Source organism: Diplotaxodon limnothrissa, linkage group LG19 (genome assembly GCF_057381915.1).
Source record: "Diplotaxodon limnothrissa isolate DT_005_m linkage group LG19, D_limnothrissa_male_GT1.1, whole genome shotgun sequence".
Lineage (NCBI taxonomy): Eukaryota > Metazoa > Chordata > Actinopteri > Cichliformes > Cichlidae > Diplotaxodon > Diplotaxodon limnothrissa.
Genome location: NC_140614.1, coordinates 10,297,325 through 10,316,650, shown reverse-complemented (window position 1 = coordinate 10,316,650; position 19,326 = coordinate 10,297,325). Strand labels below are relative to the sequence as shown.

The 19,326-nt window shown below is 46.2% G+C and overlaps 1 protein-coding gene across 2 annotated transcripts in view; it reads right to left on the bottom strand.

Annotated features, from left to right (window-relative positions):
• Positions 1 to 19,326, bottom strand: part of mipol1 (mirror-image polydactyly 1) — a 42,752-nt gene that overhangs the window by 14,443 nt on the left and 8,983 nt on the right. For both annotated transcript variants that reach the window (XM_085342678.1, XM_085342679.1), the window contains 8 exons: positions 18,764 to 18,839; positions 18,337 to 18,392; positions 17,745 to 18,024; positions 15,891 to 15,984; positions 15,622 to 15,727; positions 14,611 to 14,737; positions 12,108 to 12,141; positions 11,854 to 12,024 (listed from right to left, as the gene is read on the bottom strand). In XM_085342678.1, the coding sequence (XP_085198804.1) occupies positions 11,854 to 12,024; positions 12,108 to 12,141; positions 14,611 to 14,737; positions 15,622 to 15,727; positions 15,891 to 15,984; positions 17,745 to 18,024; positions 18,337 to 18,392; positions 18,764 to 18,839 (944 nt within the window). The remainder of the gene's footprint in view (positions 1 to 11,853; positions 12,025 to 12,107; positions 12,142 to 14,610; positions 14,738 to 15,621; positions 15,728 to 15,890; positions 15,985 to 17,744; positions 18,025 to 18,336; positions 18,393 to 18,763; positions 18,840 to 19,326) is intronic.

The window sequence follows — 19,326 nt, the reverse complement described above, 5'->3', positions numbered from 1 at the left end:
GCGAGACAGACGCCTGAAACTCCGCCTCCAGTTGCAGGCGTTAAACAGAATCACAGACGGGTTTCACCTGTGACTTTTACCACTCAATGAGCGTGGAGCTCATGGAGAGAAAATAAGGCCTTTACCAAAGTGTTTAAATTCCCTCAGGACTGCAACAACATTCAAATGCATTGCACGCTGATGTCACAGCCACAGGATATCACCACGGTTACAATCACATCACCATCACAACCACGATGACCACCACAATCATCATCATTGTTACGACCTGTGGCCATAAAAAGTCTGTGTGAGCTGCTGTGTTTCTCTTTACTGTGTCTCTCTGCAGGTCCTTCCCCTAATGAAGAGCAGAGAGCTGCTGATTGGACCGTGGTGACTGCGTTCAAAAACCCGCTCTGACAGCTGCCAGGAGGGAGAGAGAAGCAAGCGAGCAGCTTTGACAGCAGACGCGGACCTGGACTCCAACTTTTTGGGTTACTTTGTATCTGTGTAAGCGTGCTCTGTGAGAGCCGCCACCTGCGGGTATAAACTCAGTGCTTATGCATAAGCACTGAGTTTATACTTATGCATAGGCTGAAGGGGTGAGCTGCTGAAGGGGTGAGCTGCCTTTTCTTTTGAACTGTTTTGTTAACTCAAAAGACACGACGTCGTACTCTCATTCCCAGCGCTTTATTCGTTCCGCCATTTTACATACAAACAACAACAACACTTCGCGGGCAGGTCACGCATGTAACTATCTAGCCACTTCTGACCACAAACTGTACGTGTACATGCAGTATCAATAATGGCTGACCCCAGTGCCTCAGTCAGCAAGATTTCAGAGTCTGGCTTTAGTGTACAAAGTAGAGATGGACCGATCCGATATTACGTATCGGTATCGACCTAAATTACTGGATCGGATATCGGAGAAAAATAAAAAATGTAATCCGATCCATTAAATATCACGAAAGCACCTCACAAAACTTGCAACACGCCGTAACTCGCCTCAGAACGTTAGCACATCGGAGCAGTATGCATCACGTGATAGAGCGGCTGTGGCATGCGGGACCTGTCGGTGGTCTGGATAGCATTTGGAGCTTCGCTAGCAACCCGGCATTTCATCTCCGACAAAGTTATCCCGAGAGAAGTAAAGCAAGTGTGTAAGTCCATCTCTGAATGTTTGTAAAGCATTCCTGCGTTAAGCTTAACAAACGATATATGGAGCGACTGCCTCTTCTTGCTGCTACTTCAATCATGAAACTGCTTAATGATCAGCTGATCGGCTTTTCTGTCGCGAGTCCGTGTCTCTTGTTTCTTTTTGGCCCACTTTGCACCAGAAAGAGGAAACCAGTGGATAAACAACAGCAGCACATTTAAGCTTGATCAGCTATTGTTAGAATGTATTTAATATTACTTTCTACTCGAGGATCTTTTTCTACGTAGCTGACGCTGGTAACTGTGCAGGGGCGGATCTAGCAAAGTTTAGCCAGGGGGGCCGATAGGGCATGAACAGGGAAAAGGGGGCACAAAGACATACTTTTCTTTCTTATTCTCATTTAAAATGTCTAGCTTTTAATAAATAATTATCTGACACCCAAAGTTTTAATTTGATGTAAAATGAATAGAAGTCAATTACTGTATATAGTGACTATTAAGTCTAATATATATACCCTAGTAAGCTATAGTACTTTTTACTTTGGGAAGGTACCATCTGTGCAGTCTGCAATTTTGTTGAAGAAAGATGTTGAATCTATTTAATATTTCTTGAAAAATAATTGATTTCTGTGCATTTTTTTCACACTGCATCAAATTAAGGTTGATTACGTCGATTAAGCATCATGAGGTGGAGCGTGAGGGGTGGTTCCCTATTTTTTATTTTTTTATTTTTGTTGTTGCTGGGAGTTGGAACCCTATTAGTTAGGTTGCTTAATATTTACGCTAAGTACTCTTTAAAATACCAGAATAGGGAGGATGGTGTAGGTTTGAGTTTATTAGATTGATCAGTATTGCTGAACTATGAAATATTTTTTTTTGCATACAGGTATAACAGAATAGCTTTAGTGTAGTTGTTGTTTTAAACTTGAGTATGAACTTATACAAAATGCAGCAAGATATTTAAAAAAAACAGTTTTGTTGATTAAAACACACTATATCGGATTCATATCGGTATCGGCAGATATCCAAATTTATGATATCAGTATCGGTATCGGACATAAAAAAGTGGTATCGTGCCATCTCTAGTACAAAGTAATGTTACACTCCTCCACTTTCCCATCTTCAGTTAGCTTTACTTGGTCACCATTATGATGAGGACAGTCTTTCGCCCAGTGGTAAGTGCTCTGACAAATAGCACATCTTGTTCGCTTGCCAAACTTGTCAAGTGGGTTGGTACCTTGTAGTGGTTGTCGCTGTCCACTCCGCGACGAAGTACCGTTGTTTCGTTTGTATTTGGGACCTCTTTGTTCCGTAAGGAAAACTGCATCTTGGTTCAGTTGAATTCCGCTGAAAACTCCGGTTACTTTCCCTCCGAAAATCCGTTTCAGTGCAGACTTCATAGACGCAAACGTTAAGTCCGTGCACACTGTCGACTTTCCTCATCAAGACAAGCTGTATCTAGAAGCTTAAATGCTAGCACAGCGTCAGGCAGCGTCATGTTGTACTTTTTCATCCGGTTATAACGCTGTTCAAAGTCTATAATGTAGTCTGCCATGGACACGCTGTGGTTCTTTGCAATGCAGTCAAAACACGAGTAGGCTTCATAAGCGCGATCTTTCTCTTCTCTCTGAAACACCGCGTCAAGTTTTGCAAGTCATCTTTGTCCAAATCTTCCGCGTGTATCTCCATGGCCGTTTCTCTGGCTCTTCCCTCGAGCCCCAGCGCCACCGCGAGTGCCTGTTTCTTTTTATCCAGCTCCGTAACTTGTCTCCAGATATTGACTTCATTCTTCCAGCACTCGTATGGCCTGGCTTCATCAAGCTTTGGTGGTACTTTGTAATTTGAAACCATCCTCTGCTACCAATGTTAACTCAAAAGACACAACGTCGTACTCCGATTCCCAGCGCTTTATTCGTTCCGCCATTTTACATACAAACAACAACAACACTTCACGGGCAACAGCACTCTCGCGATATAACAGAAAATAACAAGTTAACATGTTTTCTCCTATTTCTGGGCTAGGAAGCGAGGGATAGTATTAGGGCTACACGATTAATCGTTAGAAAATCGCGATCTCGATTCATACTTATGTGCGATCTCATTTCCAAATGACAACGATTTAAAAAAAACAAAAAAACAAAAAAAACAAACAAAAAACGACGACGACTGTACCGCATTTTGATCCGGGACGTACTCTGCATGAAAACAAGCGCTCACTCTTCCTGCTCAACAAATGACAAGGGCGGAGCCTTATACCACGTGATACAGAAGCTGTGCCGCGTGATGCTAAAATTAGCAGGGAAAAAACAACGGAGAGCACGTCAGGGATGACGAGAGAGTGACAGGAGAAAATCCGTCCCGGTCAACCACCCAAACATCAATAATGGGAACCTTATACAGCGCTTCCCTATACACGTCGAACTCAAAGAAATTACGGAGGCTATCACTTATCACCTGACCAAAGATATGGCTCCCATCAACACTGTGCAAAACGAGGGATTTAGGAAAATGATCAACACCCTAGACAAACGCTACACAGTGCTGTCCTATTTTTCTATTGTTGCACTACCTGCTCTATACACGCAGTGTCGAGCAACGGTGGAGACGGAATTTCAAGCAGTACAACATTTAGCGGCGACAACAAAACGTGAGACATTTGTTATTTTTAATGTTTATTTATTGTTTTTATGTTCGGTCTCAACTGTTACGAAGTTGATGTGCAGTTAATAAGTGCAATAAATATTTATACTGGAAAAGAAAATCGTGAGAGAATCGTGATCTCAATTCTAAGCCAAAAAATCGTGATTCTCATTTTATGCAAAATCGTGCAGCCCTAGATAGTATTGTCATTTGTTTGTTTTGTTTCTTTCTTAGGGTTTAGTTAGTTTTCTCTTAAAAAAATAAAATAAAAATAAAGTTCTATCTTATCTTATCTTCTCTGGCGGGACTTAGTTGGTTTTGTTTATTATTTTGGCCTGGGTTCACCCTGGAGCTACGCTTCCTGACATTGAATAAAATCACCTTTTTCACCCATAGCTGGTTTCGGCTGTTTGGTTTGGGAACCAGGGCGGGTGCTTGCTTCTCTCTCCTCCTTCTCTCAACCTTATGTGCTTCTCTACACGCCTAGACTAAAGGCGTAACAACCATCTCAACCACCATCTTCATCACCACCATGACCATCATAATCATCACCATCACATCACCATCACAATCATCACCGCCATCACCATCATGACCATCACAACCATCATCATCACGACCATCATAATCATCACCATCACAATCACATCACAATCACAACCACCATGACCATCACAATCATCACAATCACATCGCCATCAAAACCACCATGACAATCACAATCGTCACCATCACAATCACCATCACAACCACCATGACCATCACAATTATCACAATCACATCACCATCACCATCATCATCACCACTATGACCATCAAAATCATCACCATCATTATCATCACAATCACAATCGTCACCATCATTATCATCACAATCGTCACCATTAGGGCTGCTCAATTAATCGAATTTTAATCACGATTACGATCTGGGCTTTCAACGATCATTAAAAATGTCTGAGCCGATTATTAGCCCCTCCCTCATTTATCCGCGACACCTTGAAGGCCGGTCCGTGAAAATATTGTCGGGCATAAACCGGTCCGTGGCGCAAAAAAGGTTGGAGACCGCTGAGAGGACCCGAGGGAAGCTCGGAAAGCTAAGCAGAAGTTATTTGGAGAGGAGAGTGACTGCCGTTGGTTGAAAAGAGAGGTAAAAAAAAAACTTCAGTGGTGTTGCACACTATTTTATATTATTTTTTAAAGTCATTGTTAACCCTTTAAAGCCGGTCAGACCAGCACGCTCCGTTTTGTGTAACCTTTTTAAATCCCTGTAGAACCTGAACCATGTAAGCTAGTGCAATAATTTGTTTTGCATATGAAACCGGAGGAGTTGTACTTACATCTGATGCCATCAGCTTGTCCTCGGTCACGGTTTCCTTCCACATATAGCTTTGCAAAAATTGCATAAAAAGCGCTTGCAGGAACAAAAACAGAAACAGCTTTGCCGATCCAATCAGCTGTTCGTAACACTTCCCACAGTGAAACAGACGTCAGCTCGAACTATCACATGTCCGCCATTTCCTGGCCGAAACCAGAAGTGACGTCATTTTCGCGGAAAATGTAGTTTTTTACTTGTAGGCCTTAAAAGCCGATACTGGTCATGTTTGACTTTTCTGAATAGTTTCTGGGATGTTTGCACTGCTGGAAATAGTTTATTTTGATGCACCTGCTGTTTTCTTTGCAAATTTGCATCATAGGATTGTTTTTTCGTTTTTCCTGCAGTATATAAAAATTGCTGTATCTCCAAAATAAAACTATGAAGACACTCAAAATAAATTTCCTGTTGTTGTAAACTATTTTTTGCAACTTTTTTGTATTTAAAGTTTTGAGGGATAAACCTCTTAAATTTCTCCAAGAAGAAATATATGTAAAAAAAACAAAAACGATTTTCAATTTTTTTGTAGTTTATTGCACTTGTTTGCAATTAATGTAGTTACTATGGACTTAATGCATACATATTATTAAAATATGGGCTATAACAGTTGTATAGCAACTTGAAATGCTCCCACAAATGGCACTACAACATGTAAAAAAAATAATATAAGCTCTGGCGGACTTGGTTCTATGGTAGGTCTTAAAGGGTTAAATAAATATCGTCATATAATCGAGATCTCAATTTCAGTGAAAATAATCGTGATTATCATTTTTGCCATAATCGAGCAGCCCTAGTCACCATCATTATCATCACAATCACATCACCATCACCGCCATCATCACCGCCATCACCATCATCACCATCACATAGAGCTGGGCGATAGAACGATAACGATATGTATCGCGATATAACTTTTACTCGATAGAGAAATTAAGCTATCGCGATAGACCTTGCCGCTCTTGTCCTCTTAAAAAAAAAAAAAAAGGTCAGCCAATCCAAATTAAGTAGCGCAGAGCCGAACCAATCACAGCCGCAGCGTCACGTCGCGTGACTTGTTACATACAGCACAAGTGCCAAGCCGCACGTGTGTTTGTTTGGGAAGCAGCCAGTGCGTAATGGAGGAAATGAGTGTGCCAACTAAAAAAATCAACCGAGCGTGACCGAAGAGAAAACAGATGATGGTTCCAACGCCGGAGAGATTGTCGAACGGAAGAGCCATACAAGTTCCGTAGTGTGAAGGTATTTCGGCTATTTCAAGTCTGACAAAAAACAGAGTAGCGTGCACTGTAAATTGTGCCGAAAGCAAGTCTGGAAATACAATAAACTGGTGCATGCGTCACACTGTGCGCCACGTTATTGTTTCGGTGAAATGAATTTCTACAATACTGTTACTGTTAATTCTACTCTCTGCAGTGTTTAAATGCTTACATATACACACAGTTACTGTCCGTCCACACATACGACTCGGTTCTGCTTCTGTGCCCCAGCTTTGTTTACTTTTTCCCACCGAGGCTTCTAGACTTCTGATTGGCCAGTATTTCTGCACGGTTAGGAATCTAGCGCCACCTGCTGCTTTGGCATGTTCATAGCAGCGTTTTCCTTCATTTCTGCCTTTATGTGTGGACGGGATTATTTTTTAAAACGAAAACGGAAAATCTCAGTTTTCAAAAATACCCGTGTACGTGTGGACGTAGCCTCAGTCTCTGACTGGAAGCGCTAATTCGTCATTCGGCTTTTGTCAGACTAAACTAACTGTTAAAACTGTTTGAAAAGCTAAGCTATACAACAAGGAGAGATTGAGAATTTCCTTTTAGTTCTCAGTTTATTTGATATTGACAAAAGTTAGTCAGTTTTGTCTGTTCTTCTGTAAAACAAACTAAGATTTATTTTTAGAATTAATATTTTGTTTCTAAGTGGAATTGACAATTTAGTCTGTTTTGTTTGTTCTATTTTGAAACTTAAACGCTTTAGCGGCTGCCTTTTGTGTAGTTTGCAATATTTGCCTTTATTTATCTGAAAAAGTCTCATGTTCCTTAAGTACATCTACCCTGTTGAACTTATTATGGGAAATAAATATTTAAATAAAAACAAGCTGCTGATTATTTCACATTTTACTTGTGAGCAACGGCACATTTAAATCTTACAAATATAGTTATTTGGCTTATATCGTGATAGATATCGTTATCGCCTGAAATGAAAAAAACATATCGTGATATGAAAAAATCTCATATCGCCCAGCTCTACCATCACATCACCATCATCAACATCATCATCACCATCATTATCATCACAATCATCACCATCACAATGACCATCAGGATGACCATCATCATTGTTTCTATTACATTGAAGTAAAATCAGCCAGTTAAACTCAGATTTGTTGCGTTTGGGTGTAATCCGTCGGGCACAGCTGTCTCCAGCTGTTTCTGTCAGTAAGTGAGGAACGAAGGTCTTCCTGTGGAAATCACACCGCCTCAGTGTATGGCAGCGCCGGCTGAGCTTTAATAATGCTGTAATAATGTTCTAATAATGTTGTAATTACCTGATATTAGCTCAATAAGAAGCTGCAGCTTCCCTCTGAGAGGGAGAGGAGCACACACTGACTGAGCGCGCTCAGGGACAACTCTCTCCTCTCTTCCCCTCCCTCTTTTCTAATATTTCCCAGAAGCCTTGGCTGCAGGGGGAGATAATCCCTGAGAGATGAGTAGAGGGAGCGGTGGCGGGAAGGGGGGGGGGGGGGGGGGGGGGTTGGGGTGATCCTCCAGCGTGGAGTGCACTCTCTTCTTCTTCTCCTGCAAGGATTACAGCGGCATTTGAAACATATTTCACCGCGACGCAGCAGCAGAATGAGGGCGGGATTATGGTGTTACTGTGGAGGGGTGGTGTTAACGCAGAGGGGCGGGGTGTTAAAAGATGGCGGAGCACTGATATTGTTGGGGGTTAGCGGCAGTAGCCCAGGTGATGCTGAAGTGATGCTGATACGGTGGCAAGTTTGGGGGGGGGGTTAATGGAGGCAGAGTGGAGGTGTGAGAGGCTTAAGATGCGAGGCCGCATGGGGCGGAGCCAGCAGAGGTGAAGGTTTGAAGGAGATCATAAACACTGTGAGCGCAGAGCAGCCAGGAGAGGAAAACATGGAGATGTGCAGGGAGACGTCAGGACCTGCAGTTCCACTAATGTCCACTAGGTGCTCTGACCCAGCCTGTTCACATGTGTAAAAGATTCAAAGAAGAGCATTTAACGTGTCATCACCGCGCTGACATCAGCAATCAGACGTCAGGTGACTCAGTATGCCGTCGTGTTGACAGCAAGTATGAGCAGAGCCAGTGACACAAGTGACACCTGGAGACTGTAAAAGTTACTGCCCCGTCAGGTGAAGCTGTGCTCCTATTGTTGCTGAGTGCTGCACACCTGAACAGGTGCAGAGTTCTGGATCCTGTTAGTACGGACACTTTCCTTCTTCTACTCCAAAATTTGCCACTTCCTTCCATCTTCATCAGGTCTCATCACTCCTCTGCTTTCCTGACGGCAGTTGCCATGGTTACTAGAGCTCAACTGTGCTGCTGCAGGCCTGTTCCCATGGTGACCACAGTCTGTCAGATGAACAGATAAAGGTTTTTCAGATCTGCGAGCAAATCAGGAGGGGGTGGAGCTTCTGAGCCCGCCACCCGCATGCGGCATGCTGGCAGCGCCGATCCTGCTTTCCGAGCCCCCCTTGGATTGCCCCGTTCTCTCCCCCCCCACAGAGACCGGTTTATGAGTCTGGGTGCATTGTGGGTAATAATTCTCTGTGGGTCCTGTAATAAACTCTGTGAACTGAGCGCCGATAATAATCACAGCCAGAGACCGCAGGAACACCTTTTCAAAGTAAAAGTCCAAACTCTGATGCCCGTAATCAGCCCCCAATCAGTTGTTCTGATTGATTATTTACCAAGTCTGACTCAAACTGGCAAATCTGAAGGGAAGCCTCTGAATGTGATACAACATCATCTACGCACAGGCGGCTCACCGTCAAAGCCAGGTTCAAAGGTCACAGTGAGAAAATACAAACATTTACAGAGATGCTCTGAGTTTCTGTGCTTGCTCTGACATCACGAGAACGATCGTTTAAAGACCCCGCCCCCATTGGGACTGCTTGGTCAATGTCAATAACAGCAGAGATGGCCTGTAAAACAATGTTCCCGCCATTTGGCCACCATGACTTCAGAAGACTGTACACAATGATGGCTGAAGCAGCCAATCAGGAAACGTGACAAGAAATGATCACTAGTTGATGAATGTGTGTGTAAGGCAGTGTGTGTGTGTGTGTGTACGGGTATTAACATCTTTGTGGGGACCAAAAACTGGAAGATTACCATACCTTGGGGGCAGCAGTCTCCAACCTTTTTTGCGCCACGGACCGGTTTATGCCCGACAATATTTTCACGGACCGGCCTTTAAGGTGTCGCGGATAAATACAACAAAATAAAACTAGTACCGGTACCGAAAAAAAGAAGATTTATTCATAACACACGTGAAAAGACCCAGGAAAACCGAGTTAACGATAAAAACGATAACAAAATAACGCTGAAAACCGATAAAAACCCTGAAAAATATACATTTCACACCTGAGCCTCAACTCTCGCGGCCCGGTACCAAACGACTGACGGACCGGTACCGGTCCGAGGCCCGGGGGTTAGGGACCGCTGCCTTAGGGGACCACAAGGATATAAATACACAAAGGGACAGGGAGTATGACTCTGTCCAGCTGTTGCCTGATGTTAACCTCCACACCAGGAGAAGAGGAGATGTCACCCAGGTGTGAGCAGGAGTGTGTAGTGTGGGGAGGGAACACACCTGCAGTCTACCTGTGTGGCTCATTTTAATATCAGTGTGTCCATCAGAGGTGGTCTGTAAGCCACACACACACACACACACACACACACACACACACACTAGGGCTGCCACGATTTGTCGACTAGTCACGATTACGTCGACTATCAAAATCGTCGACGACTGATTTAATAGTCGACGCGTCGTTTGAAGCTTTGTAAGATCACAAAAGACGCAGGAATAAGTGGCAGGATTTAAGAGTGTAATAACGGACTGAAACAGAAGATGGCAGCATTGCATGTACAAGGATGTCAGCTACCGCTAAACCCCGAAGAAGAAGAAGAAGAAGGAGCAGCTGTGTCCCAGAATTCATAGCGCGGCCCAGCGCAGTTTCCAACAATGGCGGCAGCTAGTTAGTTTTAATGTTACTCTTATTATTCTTTCTGGGTCACAAAATAAACGTTTAACATATTTTCAGGCGAGAATGTAGCTGTGTAAACCTCAAATATCTGCTCAGTTTATCAGGACACCACATATTTTCAAAAGCGCTCCGATGTTTTCGGAGACATCTGTTACCCACTAGCTCGTTAGCGAGCCGGGGGCTAGGCTCACTAGCGCCGTGAGAACACCGGACTCCCCGCAAATCATTTTCAAACCCACCGCCGTCTTTCGCTACTCAGGTTAAATATATATGAGTCACTTAGATAACTTAAAATGTTATTGTTTGGCTTTTTTTTTTTGTATTTTATTTGTTCCTGAGTAAATCAGTTTGTCTGAGATTAAAGTTATAGTTTTTACACAGCTGAATAAACGTCAAGCAGACAACTGATTATCAGAAGTGTGAGATGCTCCAGAATATACTCCAGTGTCCTGTTATATTTTAGATAGCAAGGAGTTTATTAAACTTCACCGAAACAATCTGCAAATTTCATTAAAATTTAATAAACTATCATCTTGTCTTTATTTTTAGTTAGCACAGACCTTAAACACTTAAAGCTGTAAGCTAATGATAGTTATATGAGAGCAGATGCTGCTGGTGCAATAAGCTGTAGTTTTACGTCCAATGGATGATGATCTGATTAGTCGACTAATCGCAAAAATAATCGGTGACTAGTCGACTATCAAAATAATCGTTTGTGGCAGCCCTAACACACACACAGGTGAGTAAACAGCAGGTGTTCAGCAAACAGCGTGTCGGCTCGTCTCAGTCTGCTGTCAATATTTGTGTCTCTGTTTTCACCGCATTCTAAATATTCTCGTTCACATTCAAACTCAAATATTTGAGGTCTGAGCACCGTAACCCGGGCAACCGGGTTAAACACGCCGCTTAGCAACGCTGCTGTCAGAACACGATGACGTAGAGAAACCTGCAGCTCGCGTTTGTCACATGACCACCCAGATTTATGGCACAGGGAGGAGACCCTGCAGGGTCACATGACTGCTCTTAAGAGTCTGTTCTTATTAATAAGTGGGAATTTCTCGTGAAGACCCTCACGGTGCACTCAGGATCATCACGTCAGTCTGGATGACCTGCCAAACCAGAACTGGGTCCAGTCTGGCCCGAGTCATTAAAATCCTGCATTGGCTGACTCTGTTGTGGTCACGTGGTTTATTTCAGCAGCTCGAATCGTATAAAACATTCAGCTCGGATTGAGCAGAGGGAAGTAACTCCACTCTGGTCTGTGACACACCTGTAAGAACACACCTGCGCTAACAGAGTCTTACTTTACGTCTGCTTGTGTCCACTCACAGCGGAGGAGTCGATGCTGAGAAATCGTCTGCGAGCTGCCAGACCTTCACCTCTGATCAATAAGTCTGATCGGTGCGCCTCTTTTGTGAACGGATGACAAACACAGGTGTTCGCCCACTCTCTCGGAGCACACAGGTAAACAGACTCACCTTGGCGGTAGAGCTGTCCCTCTCCTCCATCACGGCCTTCATCTCCTGAGCTGTGATGTCACTTCGCCGTTGCCGTGCCAACCAAAGACGCTGGACCAGAACTGAGCCGAACTGCTCGATTTCCTGGACGGAGTCGGCGTCACAGATGTGCCGCAGGAGCTCATCCACATCCTAAAACGCACACGGAAGGAAACCGATCAGAACCTCAGACAACCACGAGAACCTGCGGTCATCAACACGCCGCCAGCGTTTACCTGATCGCCATCGTCCAGGTGGAAGCACTCTGACCTGACAACACACAGATGGACACATGTTAGACTAAGCGGTGCTAAGTCTCAGCGGCAGGTGAAGCCCTGAGCTCCTATGAACAGGTCAGCCCAACATTTTTAGCAGATTTAATTTTAGTTTGAGAGAAAAAAACTGAGCATCAGTGTTTTGGTCTCTCTGGCTGCCATTAGAGTCGAGTCAGAGCTCGCTGATTTCTATCATGATGAGAAAAGTTCATATGTCTCTAAACTCGCCGTCATACAGCAACCGTGAAACTAACGGGTGGAGCAGGAGGAGCAAAGAGTGCCCATCCTCTCAGGTAACGGGTGGAGAGACAGAACCACAGGAAGGCTGGTTGGACTAAAGTGGAGGAGACGGCAGGACAACAACGCTGTCCCAGAACACGGAACATGTGGAAACAGCTGCAGATGATCCTGAACACACTTGTTCATCCTCAGAAGACCACCTGAGTCGCTCAGCTGACTAACTTCATCAGGGTTCGAGGGCGTGTGTTCATCCAAGCCACCACCCTAAACCTTAACGAGTAGTTTTAATGTAACACGTGGTTACTTATTTGGTTAATGAGTTAATGATCGCCTTCTACATCTGTTTAGTTTTTAGCTTTTGGTCTCTAAACTGGAAATCTGACCCTGCAGGACAGGGCAGCGTTGGTGGAGAAGCCACAAGATCCAAAGTCTTATTGTGACAGCCGGACTGGTGAGAACCGGCAGAGCTCAATGCTCCTGCAGGGTTCTCGGGGTCAGAGTTCAGCGGACCCTGGATGTAAGCCTCCTGAAGCTGGATGTTTCTGGCTCTCTGAACACGGAAAGGTTTCAGGGCGCTCTGCCTCCATCTCTGAAACACAATATTTCCTTTTCTCTGCCTCTCTTTATGAAATGTGATTTCGGTGTTCAGGTAGTCCCGAGTTCATTTCTGTGCAGTGAGTCTTAAATAAAACAGCGTGTGAGGAGCAGCTGAGGGGGCTGAAGCGGCCTGTAATCGGGCCCTGTAAGGCTGGCGGCCCCCGTGTTTTCCCGCCGCTGACCAAATTAAAGCCGCCGCAGCCTGTGAGATGACCCGAGCTCCTGCAGCTGGGCAGTAATTTGGTCCTCGCTCCCCAAAGCCCACCTGAAATCTGCTGTCTTCGTTGTGAGGCTGCGAGGGCGTGGGTTGGGCGGAGCTTCGTGCTCGCTCTCAGCCTGACGGTGGACGTGCAGCTGGTAACTAGCTGATCCGCGTTCTCCTCCTGGGAAGCTCTTTCATTTAGCCGGCTGCTGTTTTCTGTAATAAACTGTAATAAGGTGGCCGAGCCGCTCGTTCCGCGGGGAGCAGCAGGTAATGAAAGACCGGCCGCCTCCAATAAAGCTCCTCTAACACCCTGCTTACAGCCCATCGAGCCCGGCTCAGCCCGGCTCGGCTCGCTCCCCGTCATTAACACTCCCACACAGCTCGCCTCGACAGAAACACCCCGCCGCCGCCGCCATTAGTAGGATCAGATGAGAAAGAGAATTTATCACTTCACAGAATATTTCTGAGAAACGTCCCAGACGTCTGAGAGAGGCCTGCTTCGGACCTGAGGGTCAGGACCCGGCGTCCATCTTCATCCACAGGTTCAGGGACCGTGCCTGTTTCACGTCAAATTGATCAGGCGGCGGTCAGGTCGCTGAGCACCGTCCGAGGCCTCAGCCGAAGCCCATTTCTGTTTGACTGCACCATAATCACATTATTCATGCACACACACACACACACACACACACACACACACACACACACACACACCCACCCTGAGTCCTGACAGATGGAACATGCTCCTCCATATTCTGTCCCTCATAAAAAGGATTGTGGCCTCCAATATCAATTACCCTCTCATCCTGGGGGGGAGGAGGTGGGGGGCGAGGGAGGACGGGGGAGCAGGATGAGGGGGGATATTATCTCTAATTAGATTTTCTGCTCTATTTGGCTGCTCCTCCAAGACGACGAGAGCTCATTTCACAGCCCTTAACAGGACTGAGGAGGTGCATAATGAGGAGGAGGAGCAGCAGGTTGCTCCTCCGTCAGCACAGCAAACATGTTTCACATGTAAATAAAAGAACAAACAGATTCTCCTCAGAGGAGACGACAGCCGCTCTGTTTATGCAACAAACAGAGCCGACACAAACCTCGCAACATCCACGGTTCCTCTTATTAATCATTACAGAACCCCCGCGTTATTGATCGCTGTGATCAGAACAGCCAGAACTCTGTCTGCCTCCAGCGCCCCAAACATCCCGACATATCCGCTTCAGCACCACCCGAGGTGGAGGCCTCTTATCCACACATGTGGCTTCAGCCAGGGTGTCAGGCCGTCAACAGGGTTCTGCTCTTAGTTCTCAAGAGTTGTACTGTTAGTCCACGGGGTTCTACTGTTGTCCCTTTAACTTTAAAGCTGCTTTAAATTCTTCTCAGGTGATAACGAACTTCAATCAACTGACAGGAAATGATGAAACTTACTCAGCCGCCTGCTGTAGTCGATGCAAACGAAGCAAAGCCTCGTCTCTCTCCTCATTGGCCAGCAGGAGTCGTGACATCACAGCCTGATCTCTGTCCTTCTGAGCTGCCAGCACCTCCTCCAACACCGCTGAGGAGACAGGAGGAGGAGGATAGTTTGAGGATAAATTTCAGTAAAAGCAGAATCTTTTTTCAGTGTCTCTCCAGATTGATGGACCAATGAGAGCAGAGCTCATGATTACCACGCCATGTGTGTGTTCAGGGGTAATAACACAGAGATGACCACAGTACTTCTGAGACTCGGTGCACAGAAAATTAAAGTGGAGACTCTGCTGGTTATTAAAGTGCACCAGTTCTCTGGGTGGGAAACTTTTTACTCTGGACAGGTCAGGTCCCACCTGATCCTTCTCTCTCTGTATTTTTATACTCCATCTCTTTACTGGGAATGATGGGACTACACCATCACCAGAGCGGCTGTAGATCTGCCACACTGCATGCGCCTGACCCTGGGAGCTTCATAACCTCCAGGTGAGCTTTGCTCTGTTAGCTGTTACTCAGGTGTGAAGCACACACGCAGGTCTTTCAGCTGCTGAAAACATACATGACATACAGAACATACAACAGACAGGCGGCCGGACTGTGTGTGACGATTTCACTTAACGGTCAGAGAGGGCGCTGATGAAAAAATGACCAAACAAAAAGTTTCTATTGTGATCTGGTGGAGGGAGCACTGTGTTACTGTGATGATCCTACCAGATGACACACTCAGCTCAGTTAAATCAACATCACACGTGAGTGTGATTGCTGGTTAAACACACACAAACACACACTGTTCTGTTAAACTAACAGCTGCCACGTTAACTGACATCTCATTACCACTGCTGTTGTTTTAATTAGCGCATGCAGTCGTGTGTGTGAGAGAGTGTGCATGGAAAATATTCAAATATTTAAGAAGTCGAGTTTGGATCCGATCTGATTAAGAGGAGAGTAAACTGTGACACTCTCCCTCCTCACCTGCAGGTCTCTCCCAGTCTCGGGCCTCCCTCCGTTTCTCCCTAAGCTCCTCCTCCACCTCCCTCCTATGCAGCTCCTTCTCCTTCTGAACCAGCTGCTGCTGCAGCTGAAACACAAACACACAAACACCTTCTGCTGCTGCTGGATACCAAACATATGAGGTGACTACAACTCCCATCATGCACTTTAGCAAAAAACCTCCAGTGAGTGAGGTTTAGACCCAGTCAGTAATAATGTAAGGGGTTGGGAACACCTGTGTGTGTATGTACCTTGTTGTTGACCTGTCTCAGGGCGTCGAGCTCCTTCAGTAACAGCGAGATGTTTTTGTCTCGGTCGGCGCTCGGAGGCCGGGCTGATGCAGAGCTGCAGCACAGAGATGATGTCATCAATGACAACCAATCACAGATTAAAGAGCTGTAGGTCCCGGAGATGTTTGTTTCTCTTTAAAGACACGAGTTTACCAAACTCATCTACACACAAAACACACACAGTTTAGCTTCCTGTACTGCTGTTAATCTCAGCGTACGTTTCTGTGTGCCTGACTGTGTGTTAACGGTGTCCCCTTCAGCGTGTGGCGTTGGACGACTGAAAGCCTCAGCGGCGCACACAGCGCTCTGAGACATCACTCTCAGGTACCTGCTGTTTCACACCATATTAAAATATCTGTAACGGCACTCGTTAACATGTTTTAAATGTGCTGCACTGAAGGTAAGCTAGTATTTTCCACACTGTGAGAACATTAACTAAAAACAGAGAAGTGTTACACATTTATTGGCAGCATGTCCTCGCTGCGCCCGCAGCGGTGTACATCCAAAACTGACGGCGGCGGCACCTCGCTGCAGTTTTGGTTCAGTGAGATTGAGTGGATTTCGTCACTGCGGCCAGGCCAGCGGCAGGAGCGTATGAGCAGGTCGTCTCTGTGTCGATTAGAGAGAAGATGAGACGCTCTGCGGAGACATCTGCTTCGTTTCCTGTTCCCACTTCCTCTGGACGTCCATCGCAGTGACGGTGAGTGCAGTAACAGTGGGCGGGTAAATAATGCGTCTGTCCTCCTTCAGGTTTGTAATAAAGCAGATCTCCTGCGGATGGATGCTGAGCTCCACCTGAGCCGTCACATTCATCCACAGAGACCACACAGTCTAGAAGGCCATCTCACTTTAAGCGCGCTTAGTGCTGACTCGACGTTGCTCTCGATGGATTGGTGGGCTGCATGTGAGCAGGTACATCTGTGCACCATCGGCTCATCACCTGGAGATCTTTTGGTTTATCTCAAAACTTTTGGTTGTCCGACACCGAGGAGCGCGTTAAACCGAGCGGCTGTTTTTTACCGATCTCATGGTCGGAAGTTCCTCAGCAGCTGCTCGCCACTCTGCGAGGCTCTCGTTGGTCAGGGCTCAGCGTTTCATTAGTGTTTCACCTGTGTGTAGTGAGGTCAGGTGTTTTAACGGGAGGTCGCGGCCTCACTTTATCAGATGTGAGGCTGCACGCTGCAGCAGCAGCAGGTTTAATAAGCAGCGGCTGATGTTCGCCTCTAATTCTCTCATATTACCTTAAAGGTCAGGCTGCGTCGTGGCTTCGTAATAAAGCGGGTAAATAAGACGCTGAGTGTGGCTCACTGTCTTCTGTAATTGACTGTTTCTGACTTTATAACATCAGCTGCTTCTAATCAAGCCGCTGCTTTTACTATCTTTCTATTTTGGTCTCGCTCCCACTAATCAAATCAAATCTAAATTTAATAGCTCACATTTCAAACAGTGATGCAACTCAAAGTGCTCCACAAATTTATTTCAAAATGCATCAAAAGACAAAAGAAGCAGGAAAAATGACAGAATCTAAAGAAAGCAGAGGAAGTTTAATGAAAAGCAATAAACTTTTTAATAAAGCTCACTGTGTGGGGGCTCTAAACATATCACATTAATCCGTTCAAAAAGCACCGAGAATACGGCAGCATGGAGGCTCCAATATCGGCCACGTTATTACTGACACGTGTAATAATCTATAGCTCGGATACATCTGAACAACTTCTCACAACTCCAGCGCTAAAAACCTGAAACTTTTCCACCAGACTCTCTTCAGAGCAGGGCCCGCTCTAACATCTCATCGTCGGCACTGCTCCCACTCACCTGTCCACAGCGGTCACCAGGTGTCTGCTGAGGGAGGGGCTAGCAGGATCTCCGGGTGCGCCACCTTCATCTGCAGTATCTCCACAGCTCTTTGCCCAAGGAGAAAGACCTCTGCTGGTCGAAAGGTCCACTTCCATCTCTTCTGCACCTCCCAGGCGACTGGAGGATAGCGGGGACACAGACTTCCTGCAGGGCGGAGGTGACAAAGGAGAGGCGGACCTTCTGTAGGATGGAGGTGGAGGGGAGCAGGAGGTCGACGGCTCCTGCAGGTGCTGTGGAACTGACAGACAGGTAAGAGGTCACTTGCAGGTGAATATTTTACATTTCCTGATCAAAGAGTTCAGGAATCAAAGAGCCCAGTGATCATGATCAGTTTGTTGGTCCGACATTCAGCAGCGTCTGCCTCACGTCTTCAAATACGAATTAACCCAGAGCATGACGGGACTTCATGTTGGCTCTAACTCTCCCATCAATAACACACTGTGAAGCCCACATTCATCACACTCCAGTTCAAAATGCATGAAAAGTGTAAAACAAACACTAAACAACGTATCTGAGGTAAAACTGTACCTATGATGGGGGTGGATGTTACCTCGAGGCCAGGTGTGGTGGTCGTAGTTCAGGTTGGGGCTCAGGCTGATCTCTGATCTGTGAACATCAGAAACAACATGAGGTGACTTTCGCTGACCTCTAAACAGCAGCAGCGTGCGCGATACGGACATGATCAATGAGTCATCACAGGGACAGCTCAAAGACAGAGAGACCGAGATGGTGGAGGATTAATGTGGAGGATGAAGGTGGAGCTGCAGACAGGAGAAGCAGAGGAAGAGCTCAGAGGTTCACGAGGAACGTGGATGTTGGAGGAGGACATCCAGAGGGCTGGAGTGACAGAGGAGGATGCTGGGATTGGAGGAGATGGAGGTAGATAATCGGCTGTTGGTGAAACTAAACATTCAGCTGCAGCTAACCTCCAACATCACCTCCACCCTCAACCATAGCCTGACAGGTACTGCACTCACCCGTTGGAGCTGATGAGCTGGGTTCTGATAAGTGCAGGAAGACGCTGTCGCAGCTCCACGTTCACTCTGGGATTAGCTGGACAAAAAGGAAGCGACAGCTAAAGCAGACAGACACCAAAGACCCGCCTGTGCGAACACCCGCCTGTGCGAACAACCGACTGTGCGAACACCCACCTGTGCGAACAACCGACTGTGCGAACAACCGACTGTGCGAACAACCGACTGTGCGAACACCCACCTGTGCGAACAACCGACTGTGCGAACACCCACCTGTGCGAACAACCGACTGTGCGAACACCCGCCTGTGCGAACAACCGACTGTGCGAACACCCACCTGTGCGAACAACCGACTGTGCGAACACCCACCTGTGCGAACAACCGACTGTGCGAACAACCGCCTGTGCGAACACCCACCTGTGCGAACAACCGACTGTGCGAACAACCGACTGTGCGAACACCCACCTGTGCGAACAACCGACTGTGCGAACACCCACCTGTGCGAACAACCGACTGTGCGAACAACCGCCTGTGCGAACACCCACCTGTGCGAACAACCGCCTGTG